Below are 22,329 nucleotides of genomic sequence, written 5' to 3' on the forward strand. Positions count from 1 at the left end.
CTAGGAAAAAGCAGAACCAAATTTGGGTGGGTGGGCAGGGATCCAGGATCCATTAAGAGCTTGAATCCTTTAGCCTGACATCAAAGTTCCTATTACTGGCCCCAAGAGTCTGCTCTGGCCTCATCTCCCACCAGTCAATACAACTCTGCCCCAGTAATAATGAAACACCTATAGTTCCCCATAGTGGTACTCTTCCCCCAAACCCAGTCATTAAAAGGAGTCACGTGGCCACAGGGGCACTTTAAACCCCTTCCTCCAAGGAAAGGCAAGGAACTCTTCAGGGAGAGCTCAAGGTCTTGACATTCTGCTAAGACTGCTCTTCTCTCAGGACGTCTCTGGCGGGCCAGTGGTTAAGACTCCGAGCTTCGAATGCAAGGGGCTCAGGTTTGATCCCTGGCTGGGGAGCTAAGATCCCATGTGCTGCCAGTGCGGCCAAGAAAATTAAAAACAAACAAAAAGACTGCTTTTCTCTCAAACCAGAAGCAGGCATGCTTCCAGAGTCTGCTACTCCTGGAATCCCATGAGGCACCCCTCCTCAAGGCCACATGTTGGGGATATATAGATATATATTACATACACACGCAGTGACTACTAGTGAGGGAGTGACTGAGAACTGCCACCTCTCAGTCACTTGGAGAGATGTGGAAAACTCCTGCCCCAAGATACCCACCACTTCCCCAGCTTGGGAATCTCCCCTGCCTATTACCTGGCACAGGCCTCCAATACTTCAAAGTACAGCACGAAGTTTTTCTCTGACAAAATTTGGCCTCACTTTCATTTTTAATGCCATTCGGCACTTTTAGGTGGAGCCAGGGGACAACTGCAATATCCCAGGGCTTTCCTTTTTCTATTTTACCAACTTGTAAAATATAGTTTGTACTTTGGGCCATCCCCATTCCTTTCTGGAGGCAGGCTCATGGATTTTGTTTTTGTTTCTTTAAGGCAAAAGGTTAAGTGTGGGTAACCGATAGGACCACCTTTCAAACTAGATTAAATGGTACTAGTTAATTGCAGAGCAGCACAAAGCCGGGATGGGAGCGTGTATATATATATATAAATGCCCCACTTCAGGATGGAGACGGGAAGGGGTCCATGGCGCTCCGGCCCCACAGGTTCCACAGGCCCTACACACACACACACACACACACACAGGTTCCACAGGCCCTACACACACACACACACACACACACAGGCGCAGACCCGCAGCAAAGCTTCTCGGGCACCGATAGGAGGGAGAGAACACACACACAGAGTGAGGTCACACACAGAGCCACAGACCCAAAATCGCGAATGAAGCTTTTCCAGCCTCCCTCCTGCCCCACCGCGTGAAACCTGCCTCCAGAGGGCCCCCCAGCCTCCTCACCCGCGTCAGGCGCGTCTCGGAGCAGCCCCCAAAATATCGCGATACCTCGGTCGCCCCTCCCACAGATTCTGACTGGCACGCAACGCTACCACAGTCGCCGGCAGCCTCCACGACTGCGCAGACTTCTGGGAGTTGCAGTCCACTTCTCAGCCTTCTGGGAACTGTAGTCCATTCCGGGGAGTCCTGTCGGGAACACCAGCTTCCAAGTTCTTGGTATTTCCTGTGCTCATCTGGGCCTGGCCCAGATTGTCTGACCTACTTACCCCCGCCCCAGCCCCATCCCACACTGCTCATCACTGCAGCACTTAATACTTAACATTTACTGAGCCTCTTGTATGTTTTATGTGCACAGGATACAGAGCTAAATCAGACTCTTCCCTGCTCTTGAGACAAAGAGGGACACAAAAAATTACAGAATAAGGTCCATGAGGAAGGAGAGGGTCCTAAGTAACAATCAGAGGCAGAGAAGCTCTCTCAGAGAAGGAGTCACTCAAGGTGAATCTTGAAGGATGACCAGGAGCTTAAATAAAAAGTGCCAGAACGGCCCTCCAAGTGGAGGACACAGCATTGGCAAAGGGAAAGCAGCAGAGGAGAGCACGTTGGATACACCTCCCTGCCTCCTTCATCCTCCAGCATCCACAGGCCCCTGGGTCCTCAATCAGCTGCCAGTCTCCTTCAATGAGAGCTGAGGTGGGGCCCTCTGTGCTCTACCCCTGCCCTGCCTACAGTGACCATCTGAACCAAACCACCCCTCACCCACTGATCCAGCCTTCTACTTCTTCCTCAGGGAACTCAGAACTCCTCCTCCTAACAGGCAGAAGGCCTCTGTGGCAATTTCGAGGCTGCCTCAGAGAAAGAACCACACAGAGGTGTGTGACTTTTGGCCTCTGGGAATGACAGACCCACTCAAACCACCCTATCCCCATTGCCTACAGCCCATGGTGAGGCTCCACACAGGCCCGCATGAAGACACATGACACAGCAGGACACAGAGGGCCAAATGTTCCCCTTTATTATGGTTCATTCAGTTACCACTGACAGACACATTGGCTCAGGCAGGTCAACTGCCAGTTGGAGAATGGTCTGTGTCTCCCAGAAACAAAGAGGGGCAGGGGGCACCAGCAGAATGCAAAAGCAGGTGACTGGCTGGCCAAAGACCTGAGGATTTCCAGACTGACCTGGGCCTTCTTCCACCCGACCCTCAAGCCAGACCATCCAGCAGAGATGTATCTGTGCCCAGCCCCCACTTCTCATACTGGCTCCCTCCCCAGGAAAGTGCATAGTTGCCTGGAGATGCAGCATCCCAGGGCCTGGACAAGCTGGGCCACACACAGGTAGCAGGTCTTCCTAAGGGCAGAGCCAGGGCATGGCCATACAGGTGTGAGCCAAGAAAGAGAAAGGGTAGGTAGGACAGGAAATTGACTGGAGGTGGCATCCAACAGGTCAAGGATGCTGGGCTGGCAGCTGGACCACAGGCCTCCTGGAGTTACCAGAGAGACAAAGAGAAAGGGAGCCAGAGGTCTGGGAGGGGAGAAAGGAAATGGGAGGAAGAACCTAGACCTAGGGTCTCTTTTCCGGTACTAGGGCCTGTGACAACTGCTTTCTGCAGAGAAAGTGGTGGAGGAGAGAGCCAATCACATTCTGGCCCAAGCCTAAGGGACCATTAGGAAGATAACTTCCCAGAGGCCCTAGCTCCCCTTACAGGAAAATGAAGTACCTGGAGCTCAAAGCTCAGGACGGCACCTGGAAATCCAGGTGTTGGGTTCTAAGCTGGAGCCGCCCAGAGTGGCCAGGCGGGGTTTGGTTTTTCAAGCTAAATAGCCCAGGTGGGAGGTGGGGGCAGTGAGTGAGAAATGGGCAGCTGCTCCTTGGGTGAGAACCCACTCCCCTCCAGGCCTCCGAGAGAGCCAGGGCCTCTACGAACAACATTCTCACAATGTCTGGCACAGAACAGGCCTGCAGTCACTGGCCTGGAAAGGAAACGGGTTGCTGACAGGGTGAGGAAGGGCCAAGAATCAAGTCTAGTAGGCAGAGAGAAGCAAGTAATCTTGATTTGAAAAAAAACAAGAGCCAGAGAATCGCCCCTCCCACCCGACCTAAACTGAAATCACATTCCAGCCATTGTGCTTCCACATAGGATTGGGCCTGTGCTTCTTCCTGGGCCTTGAGTTCAAGTGCCCAGAACTGCCCTATGACCAAGAGTGAGCTGGGGTGGGGGGGATGCATGATCCCCTCTCACCGGGCCCTGCCTGCCTTCTCCTCTGATCTTCCCTCCAGAACCAGCCCTCTGAGCCTATCCCTTCTATCAGACCCAAACAGAACAGCTATCGCTCCCAGGAATCCAGTGGTCATTCAGAGACACCTAGCACCTGCCCAGTGGGCTTGGGCCAACCAAACGACACCCAGAGACCAGTAGTTATTTACATACCCTCTGCTCCAGCTGCACCTTTACACCTGAAAATTGCCTGGACACTGCCTAGCTCTTCAGGGAAGGCAGTAGAATCTGCCCTTATGGATGGCAGATGCCACCTAGAACACAGTAGGGGTAGGGTAGGAGAATCAGGCCACAGCTGGGACATAGGCAGACGAGGCTCAACGGGGCTCTGGGAAGAGAAGGAGGGGAAGGCAAGGCAGGGAAGAGAGGAGCCTGCCTTGCATTTCCATCCCCTGGATTCAGGTACCCAGGTGGGCTCTGCATCTCCGGCTGTGGGCCCTCCCACATCAGGGCTAAGGCTCAGCTCCCCTGTCTGCTTCCTGGATCTGGGAAGGGGCTCAGTCTCAGGAGCAGATACAACTGGGACACTCAACCTTGGAGAAGACAAAGAAAAGCCACAGAGAGAAGAGAGAGACCCTGGGCAGGAGAAGGGACCACAGGAATCTGACAGCAGGAAGAGAGGAGGGGAGGAGGAGGTTGGGGGTGGTGGCAGGGAGAGACCTGGATCAGAAGGAGCAGAAGAAGATCCTCTGCGGGTCTCCACTCTCCCCACTACCATCCCCATGAGTTCTAAATACTGCTGCTCCCCAGTAAGACCGAAAGTGGAAACAGTTTCAGCTCATAACCCTTGGGAGGGGGCCAGGCTCTTCTGCTATGCCTCCCTCTGCCCCATGAAGGGTCCCTGGGCCAAGGTCAGAGGGGGCAGCCTGGTGGAGGGTGGGGGGCTGGTTTAGTTCTAAACATACATCTAGCACCACAACAACAGAGACCTTCACTGCACACTATTCACAAGGGGACACAGACACAGCTATCACCGCACGGGACAGCTCCACGTGAATCCAAGGGTGTGGGGGAGAGGATATACATATATATGTATATATATATATATATATATATAACTCTGATTCTTTGTACAAAGTGGAGGAGGAGAAAAAGGGAAGGGGGAACCCTGCTTGGTCACCACAACGTGTGGCTTGAGCCCCCGTTCCACCGGCCCCCAGCCAGCTTCTGGTAGGCTTGGCTCGTTCACATCTCATTGGAGTATGTGTAGTTGGGGGTGGCAGAATACTGAGTCTGCGGCTGATTCATGGCACCCTGCGCCGCCCCCATGGCTGCGTTCTGGGCCGCCTGCTGCACGTGCGGGTTCTTCCATGCCCCCGTGGTCCACTCCTCCTGAGCTTTGCTGAAACTCCCCCCGCTGCCCCGATAGAATTTATGAACCTGTAGAATGAGGAGCACAAGGAAGGGTTAATCAAAGGGAAGAGGCAGCCTATCCAGAAAAGACATGGGAGCCAGAGAGAAGTCACCGTAAAAGCCAGTCCTCCCACCCATGCCCTGTGCACTGGGAGCAAAGTCCACCAAGCCATTCCAGAGTGAGTCCCTTGGAAGACCCCTGGGTCCTCTTGTAACTTGGGAGAAGGGTTGTTACAGATCACAGTCCCTTCCCAACACCACCCTCTAACCCTTGAGGTGACCACATACCATGCTGAGGGCAATGAAGGAAAAGACAGCCATGACCGTGAACATGACAGTGGGAATGAGCATCACCACCGCTGAGCCAACGTTCGTTCCGAAGAAGGAAATGGTAGCGATCCAGCCGCTGCAGAAATAGGCCAGCTGTGGGGCTGCCTTGCATGGTGAGAGGTACCCAGGAGCCACCCCACTAGAGTAAGGGACCATCTCATTGTCACAGGGAGAGGCGATATCATTGGATGCAAAGGGCCTGTGTCAGTGGTTCAGAAAGAACCCTTGGCTCAGGAAACAAGCTCCTCAGACATAAGGCTTCCTTCCCTCAGTTTAATCTCATGATGCTTGATACCCCTCAGCACTCCTAAAAACCACTGCAAGGTTCTCATTCCCCTCTGATGCTATGGCTCTGTCTACTATAAACTATCCTGAATCCTTTAACACTTCCAATAACTCATGGTGTTCCCACAGGCTAGGCAGCTTAGCCCACAGAAGTAAGCAAAGGACACACCCCAGGTGCCACCCTGCTAGCCCTGGGTCAGTCCCAGACACCCCAGTCTCTTACCAGACACCCCAGCCTGGGATGCCCACAGCCTGGATGATGCTGATGACCAGCTGGGCCATGAAGGTGAAGAAGAATGCCATGAAGCTGAAGGAGCTGTCAGTCCTGCAACAGAGGAGATGGCTTCCATCACCTGGGTAGAGGGCCAGGGCTTCCCTGCCTTCAAGACTTCTAAGTCCTTCCAAGTTTAAGTGGGTACACAATAGACAGAAGACATTTAAAGGTCTTAGTTAAGAGGCCAAAATAGGACAGCGTTTACCTATGGATCTTTGCAAGTTTCCATGTGTTAGGCCTGTGTGTACAACATTACATAGGGAGAGATCACCTTATGAATGCACCACTCACTGGTACATGGATGGTTGGCCCCATTGGCACAGAAATAGATGGGTCCATTGTGGCAGGAATAAACAAACCTATTGTCAAAGGGTTGGACAGCCCTACTGGCACCAAGACATCTAGGTACATGGATGGATGGTCCCATAAGATAGAAAGTGTCATTGGCACAAGAACATACACACTACTGGCACCAAGATTATAGCCTAATTGGCACATACATGGATGGACCCAGTAGGCAAAGATATTTGAGATCACACTGGCACTGAGAGGGACACTCCATTGGCACAAAGATTGAAAATCCCACTTGACACAAGGCAGACACCCATTGGCACTAAGACAGCTAGCCCTACTGATACATGGGTGGGTAATCCCTTTGGCACAGAGTTGGATGCCCTCATTAGCACATAGTGTCAGTGGCACATGGATGGCTTGTTCCATTGGCACGTGGATAGATGGTCCACTTGGCACCAAATCAGCTAGCCCCACGGGTACAAGGATGGACAGCTCCATCAAGACAGGTGGCCCCATTGGCAAAACTTATCATGCAGCTAGCTGCCTGGGGAAGGGAAAACAAGAACAGGCCTGGTTTCTATGTTGCCCCCACCCAAGGGTAGAGTGAGGAAGGAAGGAACTAAGAGAAAGGTTCTAACTTCCAGCCCTCTCACCCCAGCCTAGAGCTCCCAGGAAGCCTAAATCCTACCTGGCAGTCTGAGCTGAGGGTAAACAAAGGGAAAGTGAGTTTGCAGGATGGCAAAAAAAAAAAAATTAAAATTAAAAATATGTAGAGAAGAGACAGTGGAGATGGGCAAAGAGACAGGGTTAGGAGCTGGAGTTCAGCACCCATCACTTACTTGAAGGCCTTGTAAATGGGCCGAAACCAGCAGACGTAGGAGCAGGGTGTGAAGAGGATGAGCCAGAGAAAGGCGAGGCCAAAGTTGGTAGCTCCCCCGCCTCCGATCAGCCACGCGAGACAGCCCACCAGGTTCACGGCCAGCGTTACGCTATTCACTGCAGACCCAGGAGCACATGCACACACAGAGACAGACACCAGACACACACACAGACACCAAGGCCCATGCAGAAATATATGAGCACCCAGACACACACATCCCCCACAACTCAACACAGACCCACAGTCAAACACAAGCAAACAGCACAAGCACAGAAAGATGAAGACACATACAAACACACATGCAAACCGCATTTGTACAGATTCACACCCACAAGTCACATCAGTGAATACACACACACAGATACACAAGACACACGTATACATACACACACACAGGGAGTACAGACTGTGAGAAAGAAAACTGGGAGCTCAGACCAACCCTCTCCCACACCCGTTCCTGGGGATCTGAGAAATCCAGAGAACAAAGAGTCTCCAGATCAGGAACTCAGAGCCTCAGCCCAGCAAGCCCTGTTGAAGGGCCCCAAAGCCTCAGCCTGGGAGAAATGCTCTTCTCCTGATAAGAATTTCTCCTTATAAGAATGGCCTCAGCCTCTGGCCATCCCAGACCCACAGCAATCACCAAGCCCAAGGCACAGGAAACCCATCTTCCATCTTCTCTTGCAAGGTAGGGCATGAAAAGGGGAAAGTAAAAGGTAACATCTCTTTAAGCCATTGTACCATCCGCTCCACACTTAAATGGGGCAGGCAGCAGTGGCTGGGATCTGTCTTTCTTTAATCCATTTCTTAGACAACTATTATGCCACCTCCTCCAAGAAGCCTTCTTTCACTACTGCAGCCTTATTCATCTCCCATCCCTCTGACCTCCTGAAGACTTGGGCGCTCTCATGCTTCCCCAAGTACAAATCCCAGCCCACCAACCAGACTAGAAGCTCCCCGAGAGTGACACCCAGGCTCCCCCTCCTCTGTGCCCACATAATCTAGCTAAACCTTGGAATCACTGTATCCTTGAGTCAGAGCCAGCAGGGACCTCAAGTCTCCTCATCTGATGCTGTCACTCACACACACCCAGGTCATCTGACATAAGGGTGCTCCTTTCCTCGAACATTAGACTGAGTCCATTTAAGGTCCCACAAAGACTTACTGAATAAATAAAGGAAGGCAGGCTTAATCTTGGCCTCAAACAGCCAGGTATCTATGGTCCTGGCTTCTGAATAGAACCCTGAAGCATCTCAAGGGTTATATACACTTCCTTGGGAACACAGCATCTGGCGGGCACCTAGTGAGGACTTAGGAAGATATTTATAGCCCTTAAATCCAGCTCCTGGATGAGATCTTCTCAGGGGCAGAGTTCTCAGAGCCCAGGGCCAGTGCTCCCCAAGTCTGGCCTGACAACGCTGTCACCTGTGAAGGTACACCCTTCTCAGGGCCCCTCACCATGAGGGTAAGCATTTCTTTCTGTGAGTTTCAGCTGTATTTCCTCCATCCCTGTTTATTGCCCCCAGATTTCTTGGAACCTTGGTGTTCTCACTGATTTTATTTGCTCTTTACATAGAACAGACATTAAACTGCTTTTATATTGGTTTACACCTCTCTTCCCAGTCCCACCTCTCTCCAGCTCACTTGATCTAGTGCCCCAGCCGTAATTATTCTACTGCCACAGACCATGAGAAATTGGGGCTTTTAAACTCTCAACCTCAAAATCTTAGAACATTAAAACTCTAGACTCAACGCAGAGCTACGTGGAACCACAGCGATCACTGAGACAATACCCTCTTTCCTATAAATGAGGAACCTGCCACTTGGGAAGTGGAGTGACCAGCCCAGCCTCCTCCCATATCTCCTAAATCCCAGCTGAATGTTCTTTTTGAGCAATTTTCCAGAGAAAGCAAGAAAAATGTGGCTTTGAGGGGAGGATTCCTCTCCAAATCCAGAATCCTGAGGCAGTCATCAGAGGATCCCTGGAAAACTACTCCAGTGAAAAGGAGAAGGAGAGGAAGAAATGAGGAATTACACCGCAGACAGAGACCCCCCACCCGGCTGCTCTGTGATTGGGAGATGGGGAGAGGCCTAGATGGGAGGTTGAGGGAAACTGAGGCCCAGCTGGGGAGTCGGCCCAGGAGAGGAGCCTGCAGGAGTCAGGCAGGGAAAGGCTTACTGGCCCACACAGATGCTGCAAGTGAGGCTGAAGGACACCGAGCCTGTGGGGACCCCGTCCGAATGCCCAGCACCCGCCAGCCTTCCCCCTCCCCCATTCCCCAGCTATGGCCCACCCCCATCCCACAGCACTCACGCATCCAGAGGTAGTAGAGGCGCTTGGTCATGCTGAGATGCTGAGGAGGGATATCCGCCTCAAAGTCTTGGTAGAAACATGGCTTGAGCGGGATGAATTTGGGCAATGGTGGGAAGTTGTTCACTTTCTCTGTGGGCGAGGCACATCATATGGTATCACCCTGAATGTTCCCCTCCCTGATGATCCAATATGATCACTCTTTCCCTGGCCTGGGCTGCCCTCCTGGCCCCTGTGGGCACAGGCCACTTTGCTATCCCCACCCAGCTATCCCCACTGCCTCAGGTCTCCCAAAGTAGCCCTGAGGCAGTGTCACTGTCTCTCAGAAGAATAAAAACAATAAACACTGTCCATCAGGGGTGCAGCACCCTCTTCAGTGGGGGACCAGTTCCGGGTGGAGGAAGCAGCATGGTGAGTCTGGGTACGTGGGTTCTATCTAGCCTCCACTCCAACACTTATGCTCTTGGGTGAGTCACTACCCCTCTCCAGACCTCAGTTTATCCAGTGCGGTGGGGGTCAAACTAGATAGTCCCTACAGGTCCCTCCAGCTCTGAGCCTTTGGAAACCAGACAACTCAGAAACCAGAATGAAAAGGTCTCACAGTATTAGAGAGTAATGGTGACAGAGAGGATGGAGACTGAGACATCCATGCCACTTATCAGTCAGACAGACAGTAGGACCAGAGCATCAGGATGTGCTACCCCTGGTCCCCAGGGTCAGAGGTCTGACAGAGGGCTAGACAGTGAGGGTCTTGGATAAATAGGCCTCAGTGGGGAACCAGGGGAAATCCAGGGGCAAGAGGACAGAAAGAACCTGACCTTCAAAAACTAGGGGGCGTAAAGGGACCCCTACCCTAAGTTCACTGTTACATCCTACCCAAGTGGCCCACCCTCTCCTTACCTGACATGATGGCACCAGCCGGCCCAGCGGCCTGTCCACTCCTCTTTGTCCTGAACTGGAAGGAAAAAGAGCCAGAGAAGGTTGAACATCATGGCTCACCCAACCTAGTCCTTCTCTTAGTCCCAGCCAGGCTGGAAACTCCCTGGAGCAGGACTCATCTCACATTTCCATGGTGGAATGAACCGGAGGCAGCTCCCACCTCACAGAGCAGCAACGAAGACCCAATGCAGCCAAAAATAAATAAATAAATAAATAGATAAATAAATAAAATCTGTCAAAAACAAATTTTTTTTAATACTGATATGGAAAGAACTCCACAATTACAAGTAGTTGGAAAAATGCAAGACATAGAATAGTTTATGCTACCTTTCATATTGAAAAAAAGAAAAAAAAGGAGGGGAGAGGAGAATAAAAATATATTTTGCTTTTATCCCCAGAATCCTACTTCTAGTTATTTACCCGTAAGAAACAACAAATACATGTTATTCAACATGACACTATTTTACAATAGCAAAATGTTAGAAACAACCTAAATGCAACTGTTTGAATAAACTATGGTACATCAGTCAATGGAATAATATATAGATGTAAAAAAGAATGAAGATGATCTCTATGAACTGCTATGGAATGATTTCCAGGATATACTGTTAAGTAAAAAAAGCAGGGAATTCCCTGGTGGTCCAGTGGTTAGGACTTGGCACTTTCACTCACAGGGCTGGGTTTGATCCTTGGTCCCTGAACTAAGAACCCACAAGCCTTGAAATGCTGCCAAAAACAGAAACAAACAAAAAAGAAATTGGAGAGAACCATTAAAATTGAAATAAACAAAAACAAATGAAGCTATCTATACTGTGAATTGATAACACAATCACACAGGAAAAAGAATTGGCCAAGTGACTTCATCTCAGTACTCTGTGTTCTCTTAGAGGGATATATCTCAAGAGCAAAAACAACTGGAAAGAAATCTGAATTCTTAGCGGGTTTACTGTTACTGTTGGTACTAGTGTGATGATTCTGAAACTCTGTCATGTGAACTGTAGCAGACAGCATATGAGAGAATGTGTTCATGTTGTTGAAACCTGGGTTCTCAGTGTTAGGTATGGAGACAGAATATGGAATATAGGAAGGTAAGACAGAGTCCTGTGATGTTGGATTTGAATTGGAGGCATCAATATGAACTCATGACTTTAAAAATATGTGGCTGGTCCCAAGCCAGGACAAGGAAATACAACGTTAGCCTAAAACATCTTGTGGTGCCAGAAGCAAGAAGGAATTCAACTAATTGGTGTCAAGAGGACACCAGCTTGAAGGAGCTACCAACAGCCAAATTTGGGAGAATTAAGAGCAACAAAAATAATGACAGTAATATAACATTATTAAAAAATAATCCATGAGTCCAAAGTGACACTCTTATTTTTAAAAAGAAGAGGGAGGAAGGAAGAAAGCAAGCTATTCTTTTCAGAAGAATTCTAGCACTAAGTGTAGGAGTGACAGAATTAGAAAATCTCCTAATTTTGCAATTATGAATGTAATAGCTGATTCAGACAAGGATCCTCAGTGGCTGCTAAATCTTTCACTGGATGAAAGATTGTTGGGGAATTCCCTGGTGGTCTAGTGCAGCGGTCCCTGACCTTTCTGGCACCAGGGACCAGTTTCGCGGAAGACAATTTTTCCATGCACTGTGCAGGGGTGGGGGGGTGGGGGGGGTTCAGGCGGTAATGCAAGCGATGGGGAATGGCAGATGAATCTTCGCTCTCTCACTGTGCGGCCCGGGTCCTAACAGGCCTTGGGTTGCAGACTGATGGGGGAGGGGGGTTGGGGACCCCTGGTCTAGTGGATAAGACTCTGCACTCCCAGTGCAGGGGACCCAGGTTCGATCCCTGGTCAGGGAACTAGATCCCACATGCATGCCGCAACTAAGCGTTCACATGTCACAACTAAAGAGCCCAAGCACTGCAACTAAAGATCCTGTGTGCCGCAACTAAGACCTGGTGCAGCCAAATAAATAAATAAAATATTTTTTAAAAAAAAGTTACATGGCAACAAAAACTGATGTGTCAACCTTGATTGAATCCTGGTTCAAGAGGGAAACACTGGGATATCAGAGGAAACTTGAATATAGACTCTAGATAATATTATTATGTCTATGTTACATTTCTTGGGTGTGATAATGTTATTGAGGTTATGTAGGAAAATGTCCTTTTTCTTAGGAAGTATGTGCTCAAGGGCTTAGGGATAAAGTATCGTGATATCTGAAACTTGCTTCAAATAGTTCAGAAAAATAAGAAATAATGAATGGATAGATATAGACAGAATCAAAGCAAATGTGGCAAATGCTAACAATTGGTGAATCTGAGTGAAGTTATATGAGTGTGCCTTGTATTCTTTCAACTTTAAAGTTTTCAAAATAAAAAGCTGGAGAAAAAATACGAGTAATGTCAGTAATGGATCATAACACACTGAAAAGAATGCGTAAGTGAACTATAGTACACAAAAGGAAGGGAGGAGGGAAAGAAAAGTTCTAATATAGAAGGAATGACATAATTTTTTAAATCATTATCTTGCAACCCCTATGTCAGAACTGATACAGGGAAGGGTTATCAATGGTTGCTTAAATCACTGGGTGGAAGGTGATTAGGGAAGAGGGGAGCCACACAGTCTGTCACCCCCCAGATTATTTACTCATCACGAGAGAGAAAAGGTACTTCTATAATGAGAGGATCTGGCAGACCAAGTGACCAAACTTAGCATTTCTGATAATGGGACAAAAGGACATTATGTGCCTCATGATGTGATACACACAGAAGGACATAAGATCATCAATGCAGTATGATTGCCAAAACCTTTAATCTGAAAATAATTATTAAGAAAAAGAATCTGACAAATCCAGACTGTGGGAAATTCTCCAAGATAAACGTTAATGTCGTGAAAGATAAAAATTGGTAAAGGGACTCATCTAAATTAAAGGAGACTAAAGAGACATGCAACCAACTGCAATGACTGGTCCTGGATTTTTAAATCACAGCTATAAAGGACATTTTTAGGACAAGGAGAGAAATTTGAATATAGCCTGAACAGTAGATATCATTGTTCAATGTTAAATTTCTTAGGTGTTGTGGTTACATAGGAGAATATCTTTGTTCTTAGGAGATAACATGCTGACATATTTAGAAATACAGTGTCTTGTCTGCTACTTACTTTCAAATGGTTCTGCAAAAAAATAAGATAGGGAATTCCCTGGTGGTCCAGTGGTTAAGACTTGGTGCTTTCACTGCTGTGGGCCCAGGTTCAATCCCTGGTCAGGGAGCTAAGATCCCTCAAGCCACGCGGCACGGCCAAAAAAAAAAAAAAAATCAGAGATATTGATAGACAAAGCAAATGTCACGAAATGTTAACAGCTGCTGAATCTAGGTGAAGTGCCCTAGTACAGGCGTTCATTGCACTGTTCTTTAAACTTTTTGTAGCTTTGAAATTTTTCAAAATAAAAAGTTGGGTAAATAGACATACAGATGGCCAACGGGTATCAATACATGAAAAGATGCTCAACATCACTAATCATCAGGGAAATGCAAATCAAAACCACAATGAGATATCACCTCACACGTGTTAGAATGGCTGTTATAAGAAGGATGAGATACCAAAGGTTGGTGAATGAAATCTTGCCATTTGTGACAACATGAATGGACCTTGAGAGCATTATGCTAAGTGAAATAAGTCAGACAAGGAAAGACAAATACTGTATGACCTCACTTATTTGTGGAATCTAAAACAAAATAAAATTTTAAAAAGCAAACAAACAAAAAACCAAGCTCATCCATAGAGAAGAGATTGGTGGTTTCCAGAGGCGGGGGCTGAGGGGTGAGTGAAATGGGTGAAGGGGGTCAAAAGGTACAGACTTCCAGTTCTAAATAAATAAATCACAGGGATGTAAGGTACAGCACGGTGACTACATTTAATAACACTGTACTGCATATTTGAAAGTTGCTAAGAGAGTAAATCTTAAAAGTTCTCATTACAAGGAAAAGAAATTCTGTAACTATGTGTGGCAGTGGATGTTAACTAGCCTTATTGTGGTGATCATTTCACAATATATACAAATATTATGTTGTATAAATATCATTATGTTGTACACTTGAAAGTAATGTATGTCAATTATACTTCATAAAAATAAATAAAGGGACCTGGTGGCGCAGTGGATAAGACTTGGCGCTCCCAATGCAGGGGGCCTGGGTTCAATCCCTGGTCGGGGAACTAGATCCCACATGCATGCTGCAACTAAGAGTTTGCATGCCACAACTAAGAAGCCTGGAGCTATAACTAAGAAGCCCACCTGCAGTAACTAAGGAGCCCATGTGCTGCAACTAAGGGTTTGCATGCCACAACTAAGAAGCCTGGAGCTATAACTAAGAAGCCCACCTGCAGTAACTAAGGAGCCCATGTGCTGCAACTAAGGAGCTGGCGAGCCGCAGCTAAGACCTGGCGCTACCAAATAAATAAATAAATAAATATTTAAAAAATAATAAAATAAAATTTTAAAAATAAAAAAATAAATACTTTTAAGTCAGGAGGGGGATATACACAGTTGCATTTGGCAATATATACACAAAGAATCTCTAGTAGGACATCAAGAAAAAAATAATTGTGGTTCCTGGGGGCCAGAGGAACTGAATACATGCGGAGTAGGGGAGTAGGTGGGAGGAAATTTTTACTATGTATCTTTATACCATCAAATCCAAGACACCATCAATTTTAAGATAGATCATTATCTTATTGAACAAAAGAAAGAAAAAAATGCCACCAACTTATAATGATAAGATGCCAAAATTTTAAAGACACAGACATTAAAATGTTTTCGGAAATATAAAATGTTCATCTTAGGATTGATGAAATTTAGGACATCTTTTTGAATTATGAATCAGGTAAACGTATTACCTGCTTTAAAAAAAGAAAAGAAAAGTCAGGCAGAAGAGGATGAGCTGGCAAAGAATGAGTAGGAGCAACTGATGAGCCAGGAGAGTGTGAAGTCTCCAAAGCCAGGAGTAGAGAGTGGACAAATACGACAGATGCCACTGAGAGGTCCAGCATGGAAAGGGCTGGACTGAAAAATGTTCAGTACGCTCAGCAACAGCAAGTCACCTGTGACCCCAACAAGAACTACTTTGGTGGTCGTGGCAGCTGGGAGTTGGGGGGAGGGGTGGGAGTGGGTAGTAGCAGCCAAATTATATAGTTGAACACATAAGCTGAGAGCAGGTATAGACAGCACGTTGAAGAAGCCTGCCTTGGAAGAGAACAGAGACAGGGTACTACCTGGGTGGGCTATGGGGTCCAGGGAGGACTATGTCTGAGGGTTGTTTGTTTAGGATGTTAATAAGCTAGAGATGTGAAAGATCCAGGGAAGAGTTGCAATTACAATAGAGACAGAGGTTAATTAATGGAGCAAACCCCTGAAAGAGGGAGAAGCATGAGGTCCAGTGCAAAGGGGTGGGACAAGCCTCAATCCTAGCAGGTGGGAAGGAGAACATGACGCAAGCAGATGGGGGAGGTTTGAGGCCTTGGAAAGGACAGTGCACGTCCCACAAATCTGCTTCAATTTTCTCTGTAATAGAGGAGACACGTTTGAGTTGAAAGTGAGATGGTTAAGAGTAGACGATGCAGCTAAATCAAGGGGCAATTACACCACAGCCTGAGAAGTGCTCCAGGAGAGCAAGTACACAAAGCTGTGGGAACACAGAGGAGCACCTCCCTGGTCCATCCTGGAAAAGCCAGGGAGGGCTTTATAGAGGAAGCGATATCAGAGCTGAATCCTGGAGGATGAATAAGAGTTGGCCAGGAAAGGAAAGAACAAGGAAAGCACATGCAAAGGGAAGGTCAGGAGAGTAACAGCATGGCGAATTCAAGGAACAGAAAGTAGAGCACACACAGATAAAGTCCAAAGTGGAAGGAAGGAAGAAAAGGCAACAATAGGGTTGAAAGGTGGGAGGGGCCCGTCATCCTGGCCTTGAAGGCCATGAGCAGGATTTGAGCTTTATCCTGAGACTTGCGAGCCACTGGAGATTTCTATTCTTCCTCTTCTCCTTTTAAAAAATATAACCTCAAAGTTTCTTTTTTAATAAAATGAAATTATGTTGCTTTTTAGTAACATGTATAAAAATATCTGCAAGTTAAAAAAAAAAAATCAAAGTGCATAAAGTAGAAAATACAAGTTCTTCCAAAATCCACCTTCTCAGGGGTCACCCCTTTAACAGTCTGACCTTTAGGTTTTTGGTTTTTATGTATACATAAGCATATATGACAAAAGTGAGATCACTTTATACACGCTCTTTTATAACCTGTTTTTTTCCACTCAATAGCTCATGAAAATGTTTAATGTCAATGAATACAGGTTATCTCAACCTTTTTAATGACTGGTCAACCAGGTCAACAACGTCCGTGGCCACAGAGTGGTCAGGTGTGACATGGGCCGATTTGGCATTAGGAGGTCACAGCTTCAGGAAGTGGTGGGGTAGAGGCCAGCTGCCCAGAAATGAGGGAACAGGAGGAGAGGAAGAGGGACAAGTCTAGCAGACTAATCTTTCAAAAAACTCAGCTGAGGGACACCCCTGGCAGTCCAGTGGTTAAGACTGCGCCTTCCAATGCAGGGGGTGTGGGTCTGATCCCTGGTCAGGGAGCTAAGATCCCACATGCCTCGCAGCCAAAAAACCAAAACTTAAAAAAACAGAAGCAATATTGTAACAAATTAAATAAAGACCTAAAAAAAATTTTTTTTAAATCAAAAAACTCAGCTGAGACTTTAATATAACATACAGGATATTAGTGTCAACAAAGAAACACCATAAAGGATTAATAGTAGTGATCTCTTGATAGTGACATTACAAGTTATTTGTTGTCTTTCTTTTATCTTTATTTTCTAAAATTTCTGCAACAGTCATATATCACTTTTCTAGCGAGACAAAGCCATAGGTTTAAAACAGCAGCAGCTAGAGGAAGACATACAGTTAGAAAGGATTTTCCAGATAGGAGACTTGAGCATATATATAAGCCGGGAGGAAGGTATTATTAAGGAAAACGGTGGAGAGGCTGAAGATACAGTAGAGGGGGAAAGAGCTGACAGACACTGGTATCTCAGGAGATACGTAGGGCAAGCACCCATAGCACAGAGCGGGTATGTTAGATTAGGAGCCCTCCTTCTACTGGGATTCAAGAAGTGGAGAAACATAAGTGTGGTTCCAACTCCTACATACAACCCCCCCCCCAACTAACCCTCTCCATGAGTAAAGGGCTTTGGGATAATAGTCCAAGTTTGGAATACTCCTCCCATGGAATAGAATGGAGAGCTGATGGGAAGAGGAAAGGGGTTTCTAGAAGTGATGGAGGGACAGCTGAGGCTGGAGACCCTCCATGGAAGCAGAACCAGACTGCCCTGGTATGTGATGGCCACCAGAAGCTTTCCACATTCTGAGTGTAGAACCCAGAATTGGGGGGTCTGCTGCTGGGGTGGGACACACAGGCAAAGTGGCATGATCATTGAAGGTATGAGCCAGAGGATGGTTAAAATCCTGGACCATGGAGTCCAGGAAGGACACAGAAGGTGTCATGCTCATGAGATAGAGAAAATGGAGGTGTCAGAGAACTTGAGGTCTCCTTGAGGTCCCAAAGTAGGTAAAGCAGAATTTGGACTGTGGTCACAGAATGATACTGGAGTTTAAGATTTTGGAGGTGGCCACATGCCAATGATGACCAGACTCAGGTGTAGCTGGTAGAAAGGGTGGCCAAAGGAGGCACTGCCCCCCATGCGACAATGGGATGTGGAAAGGGAGACTGTGGTCCAGCACTAATGTCCTCCAGGGAAACAAAGAAGAGAGGCAGGGGGAGAGTGGGCAATAACTAGATTGTAGGAGCCTCAAGGAAGGAGGCTCTAACCCTGGCTCCAACCTGACCCCCGTCTGGTCCCAGGCTGTCTCCCAAAGGTGTGCCCATGGTTACAGAGAAGTCAGTGTAGCAAAGTATGGATGGTGGGAAAGCCAGCACTCAGGGCCAGAGCACAGAGCAAGGCTGCCTTGTTTGTACATGGTTAGCCCAGAGAGAATTTAGGCTTGGGAGGGGTACAGGAGGCTGAGGTCACAAGAATGGAAGGTTCCAGGCTCTCTGCTCTTTATACTTGTGTTGGGGGAGAGGGGAGCAGCAATGACTGGCCTCTGCAAACCAAAGTTCTTAAACTGAAAAATGGGAGAAGTAGCAATTTATTCCTCAACTGAGAGTCTTTCATAACGCTGGGAGGCATTGGGGGTGTTACATATCCCCCCAAAGATGTAGGCCTAAGGAAGCACCTCCTTAGTTATCAATAAGACAGCAAATACTAACTGAATTTTGTTCAAAAAAAACAGACTATAATTTATTCCATTTCTAACTGTGAAGTTGGGAGGACAGAAGGTCCCACAGCAAAGAGAGTAAGGTCCATGGCAGAGAGAAGGGAGTCAAGTCTGGCCTCAGATCAGGATAGGGACCTGGGCTTAGTTCCAGGACTCCCTACTCACCAGCCCTCCCTCCTCCCCATCCTTCTATGCCAAGGATGGGATGAGCCCCCATCCTTGGCATAGAAATGGTCATTTTCTTGCTGTCTGCCCAGAGCCTATCTGCTAAGATGGAAGTTTTCCCCTCTTGCTCTACCTCTGGTCCCCTTATCCCACACCCAATCCCATATCTCCAGCCCTGATGTCCCCAAGCTATGAATATTCCTCAGAGAACAGTACACTCCTAGCATTGCTATTACCGTCCTATGATGACTCTTCAGTAGCCCCTACTGATCCTGTGCTTGGCAATCAAGACCTTGTGTCAATCAGCTACAAACCTCCAACCCACCACCTTTTGCTTCTCTACCACAGGCTGAGCTGCTTCCCACACAACTCAGCTTCATGCAGATCATATCAAGCCATCCCGTCTGCTTCCATTGACCCTAAACCAGAGCCCCATCAGCGCCTCTGAGTCCTTCTATTTTTCTCACATCCCACCTCTTCTGGGAAGCCCTTCCAGACAGCCCTGCTGTGCCTCCCACTGCTTAAATTCTGAACCAGTTATTGGGCACCAAGTGCTCACTCATTCTCATCCAATCTCTTCCTTGTTCCGTCATGGATGGGGGTTCCAGGAGGGACCCAGCACAGGGCAGGGCACAGAGAATGGTCAATCATGTTCTTCCTTAAGCCTTGGACACCCTCCGAGGGTAGGAGTGGAGCAACTGATGCCCTCCCCAAATCAGGCTAAGCCCACAGCTTCTGTGAACCCTGCTGTACCACACTTCCTCCAGGAGACCTTCAGAGACTCCGGGCTGTCAGCAAGGAAGGAAGTGCAGCCTGTAGAGGAACTGCTGTGGGGAGGGGGCAGGGACAGGGAGAGGAAGGCAGAGGGAGGGGGGAGAAAAGGAAAAGGAAGAGGTAGAAGAACTGAGAAGGACGCTCTAAACTAGAACAAGCAGCTTCCTCAAGGGAGGTCAGTACTTAGTCCTATTATTTCATCCCTAGAGAAAGGTGCTGGCAAAGAGATACCCAGAGAGAGGAATCAATTTGTTAAGAGGTGGCCAGCCAGCCCACCAGAGAAAGGGTTAAAGAAACAGGAACAGAGCCCAAGGCCCCTAACCAGAGCTCCCCTCCCAGGACACTGCTAACTCTCCATGGGTTTGCTAGACCTAAGAAGACCCTCTTTCTGTGGCCCATGACCAGTCAGTCCTCTCTCAGCAACTCAAGCTCATCAAACCCAGATCAAATCTCAACTAGCACGATCTGTGCAGCCCCAGACAAAATCTCTCTGCTAGTCATGCCCCTGCAAGAACCATTTCCCTCTCTCAGAGGCCTGCCCCTTGGAGGCAGAACAGTTAGGGCACAGGCTGCAAAATTCTCCAGACTTCTCCACCCCATGCGCACAGTCACATGGCTGGACTCACAGGCCAGGCTCCCCAACAGCTATGCTTAATTCCCACCTCTATGCCTTTGCCCAGACTATTCCCCGAAAATGCCCTCTGTTACCTCTCCTCTCATCCCAATCTCACTGCCTCCAAGAAGCCTCCTATTCACTGCCTCTTGCCTCCCTTTCTCCTTGTGCTCCTAGTGTCCACGGGAAAGTCTGCCCAGCCCTCCCTCAACTCCTTATCCTGGAGCTGGGGCATTGCCGGTTTGAACTGCCTGAGATAGTGAATTCTCAGTCCAGACTATACTTGGTTTTTCCAACCTTTGGATCACGAGCTCCCAGAGGCAGGGGCAGAGACGGGTTCCCAAACATCTCACCCCAATCCTCGTGACTGACTCCTGTCAGCGTTGGAATGAGCTTCTTCTGGCGCCCCCAACACACCACCCCAAAGCCCTGGCGGCCCACAGGCTTAAGCCAATGCACCCATCCCATGAAACACTGAGGCGGTTCAGACGAGCTGTCCAAAGGTCTGCCGCCTCGCTTAGGCGGGGTCTGGGAGGTGGGGAGTACAACCTGCATCCACCTGCAGGCGCCTCTTGTGAGGAAGGACCCAAAGGAGGCCACAGCCACCCCGCCTCCAGACGCCCCCATCCCAGGCCGCGTGCGCCATCCCCAGGAGGAGGAGGAGGCCTGTTTCCAGGGAACGCCAGGTGGGGCTGAGGGGGTATGGAGGGCCCAAGGCCCAGGCTCCAGAATCCAGGGGTCTGACGTCATCCAAGACTGGGATCCTTCCGTGGGAGCCGGGAATGGGGATGGCGGGGGTTGGGGGGGTCTGGGGCACCCGAGATTCTCTTCCCCCGCCCCAACAGGGAAGGTCACCTCGACTCTGCCCCTCTTCAGCTCGACCTGCCCCCGGCATCCAAAGGTGAAGCGTAGGGTGTACAAAGCTGGAGATGGGGTGACTCCCTCTCGCCCTGCGCCCAACTTCCCTACAAAGCCCTTTTCTGGCCCTTTAGGCCCGGGACTCACCCGCTGCTGTCGCTCGGCTGCGGAAAGGCCGCCGCGCTGCGCTGCTATGCACCCAACGATGCGGCGCGGAGCCGGCCGCGAGCGGCTCCGGGTCTGGGGACTGGGTGCGCGAGCGTGCGCGCGCCTCGGGGCCAGTGCCTCGCGCGCCCGCGCCGGCCTGCCTGCAGCAGCCGCTCTCGCGAGATTCCCGAGCTTCCTCTACGGCCGCTCCTCCTGAACTCGCGAGAAGGAAGGCCTGGCCATCCCCTCACCTTACAGGAGCTGTCCGAGGTGCTGAGTTCCAGGGACAGGGCCAGATCAGGTGGTGGGCAAGCACGGGGACAAGAGCAAAGCGAGAACGTCGAGGAAGAGACCCAGAAATGGGAGTCTGGTACCAACAATCAGAGCCTCAGCTTCCAAATCTGTAAACTGGGGAAAGTAACCTCCCATACCAGTCCCAGGAGCCACTGGGACGTATCAGAAAGTAAGAATGAGAGGGAGCTTTGAGAGCAGGAGTGTGATGACTGGTGAAAGCCCTTCAGATCCACAGACCCAAAGTGACAGAGAGGGGATGGAGGATGGAAGATCAGAGATGAAACATAAAGAGACAAAAACGAGACATAGACAAGGACACACAAATCCAAAAAAGATAGACATAGAAAGACAAGAGAGGAGAGCCATGAACATAGAGACATAGAAACACGAAGAGACAGAGACATGTAGAGATCAAGATTTGGAGAGGGGAAAAAAAAGACAAAGAAAGATAGAGGGGAGAGAGCATGAGGAAGTGAGAAAGAGATAAGAAATAGGGACTGACAAATTACCCAGAGGGATAGAAAGGGAGAGGCCTAGAAAGAAAAACAGAAAAAGAAAGAGAGAGAGAGAGGAAGGGAGAGAGAAAGAAAGAAACTGTGTTATGCAGAGATGAACACTGAAAGTGAGTAGAAATCAGGCTAAATGTTTAAAAACCCAGAACCAATGAGGGTTGAGAGAGACCCACTTGGAGAGATGGGGCTGGGAGTGAAAGACGGACTGGCTTTTATTGTGAGTGATGTTTACATTGTAAACTTCCTGTGGGATATCTACAACCAGGGCCACCCTCTGTCCTGCCAGCCAATGGCTCCTGCCCTCCACAGTGCCCTCCGCCCACACCATCCTGGGC

At 48.6% G+C, this 22,329-nt stretch overlaps 1 protein-coding gene across 1 annotated transcript; it reads right to left on the reverse strand.

The window, feature by feature from the left end:
* Positions 1 to 1,718: 1,718 nt before the first annotated feature.
* SCAMP5 (secretory carrier membrane protein 5) lies at positions 1,719 to 21,280 on the reverse strand. The gene is made up of 7 exons (XM_089906995.1): positions 21,189 to 21,280; positions 10,263 to 10,317; positions 9,366 to 9,494; positions 7,014 to 7,170; positions 5,830 to 5,931; positions 5,280 to 5,397; positions 1,719 to 5,018 (listed from the first exon to the last, which is right to left on the reverse strand). Exons 2-7 carry the CDS (start codon positions 10,267 to 10,269, stop codon positions 4,824 to 4,826), a joined length of 708 nt encoding a protein of 235 aa, XP_089763121.1. The 5' UTR covers positions 10,270 to 10,317; positions 21,189 to 21,280; the 3' UTR covers positions 1,719 to 4,823.
* Between the last annotated feature and the right edge of the window lie 1,049 nt (positions 21,281 to 22,329).

This window comes from Delphinapterus leucas, chromosome 2, assembly GCF_059928025.1.
Source record: "Delphinapterus leucas isolate spDelLeu-1000000601 "Yukka" chromosome 2, BTC_Dleu_Yukka2, whole genome shotgun sequence".
In the NCBI taxonomy this organism is placed as follows: Eukaryota; Metazoa; Chordata; class Mammalia; order Artiodactyla; family Monodontidae; genus Delphinapterus; species Delphinapterus leucas.

What these genes read in the sequence shown, in the direction of transcription:
- SCAMP5 (XM_089906995.1), bottom strand. An exon ending in ATCCCAGGCTGGGGTGTCTG is followed by an intron (nt 5,398 to 5,829) that starts GTAAGAGACTGG and finishes CTATTTCTGCAG; the next exon opens with CGGCTGGATCGCTACCATTT. An exon ending in CCTTCATTGCCCTCAGCATG is followed by an intron (nt 5,019 to 5,279) that starts GTATGTGGTCAC and finishes CTCATTCTACAG; the next exon opens with GTTCATAAATTCTATCGGGG.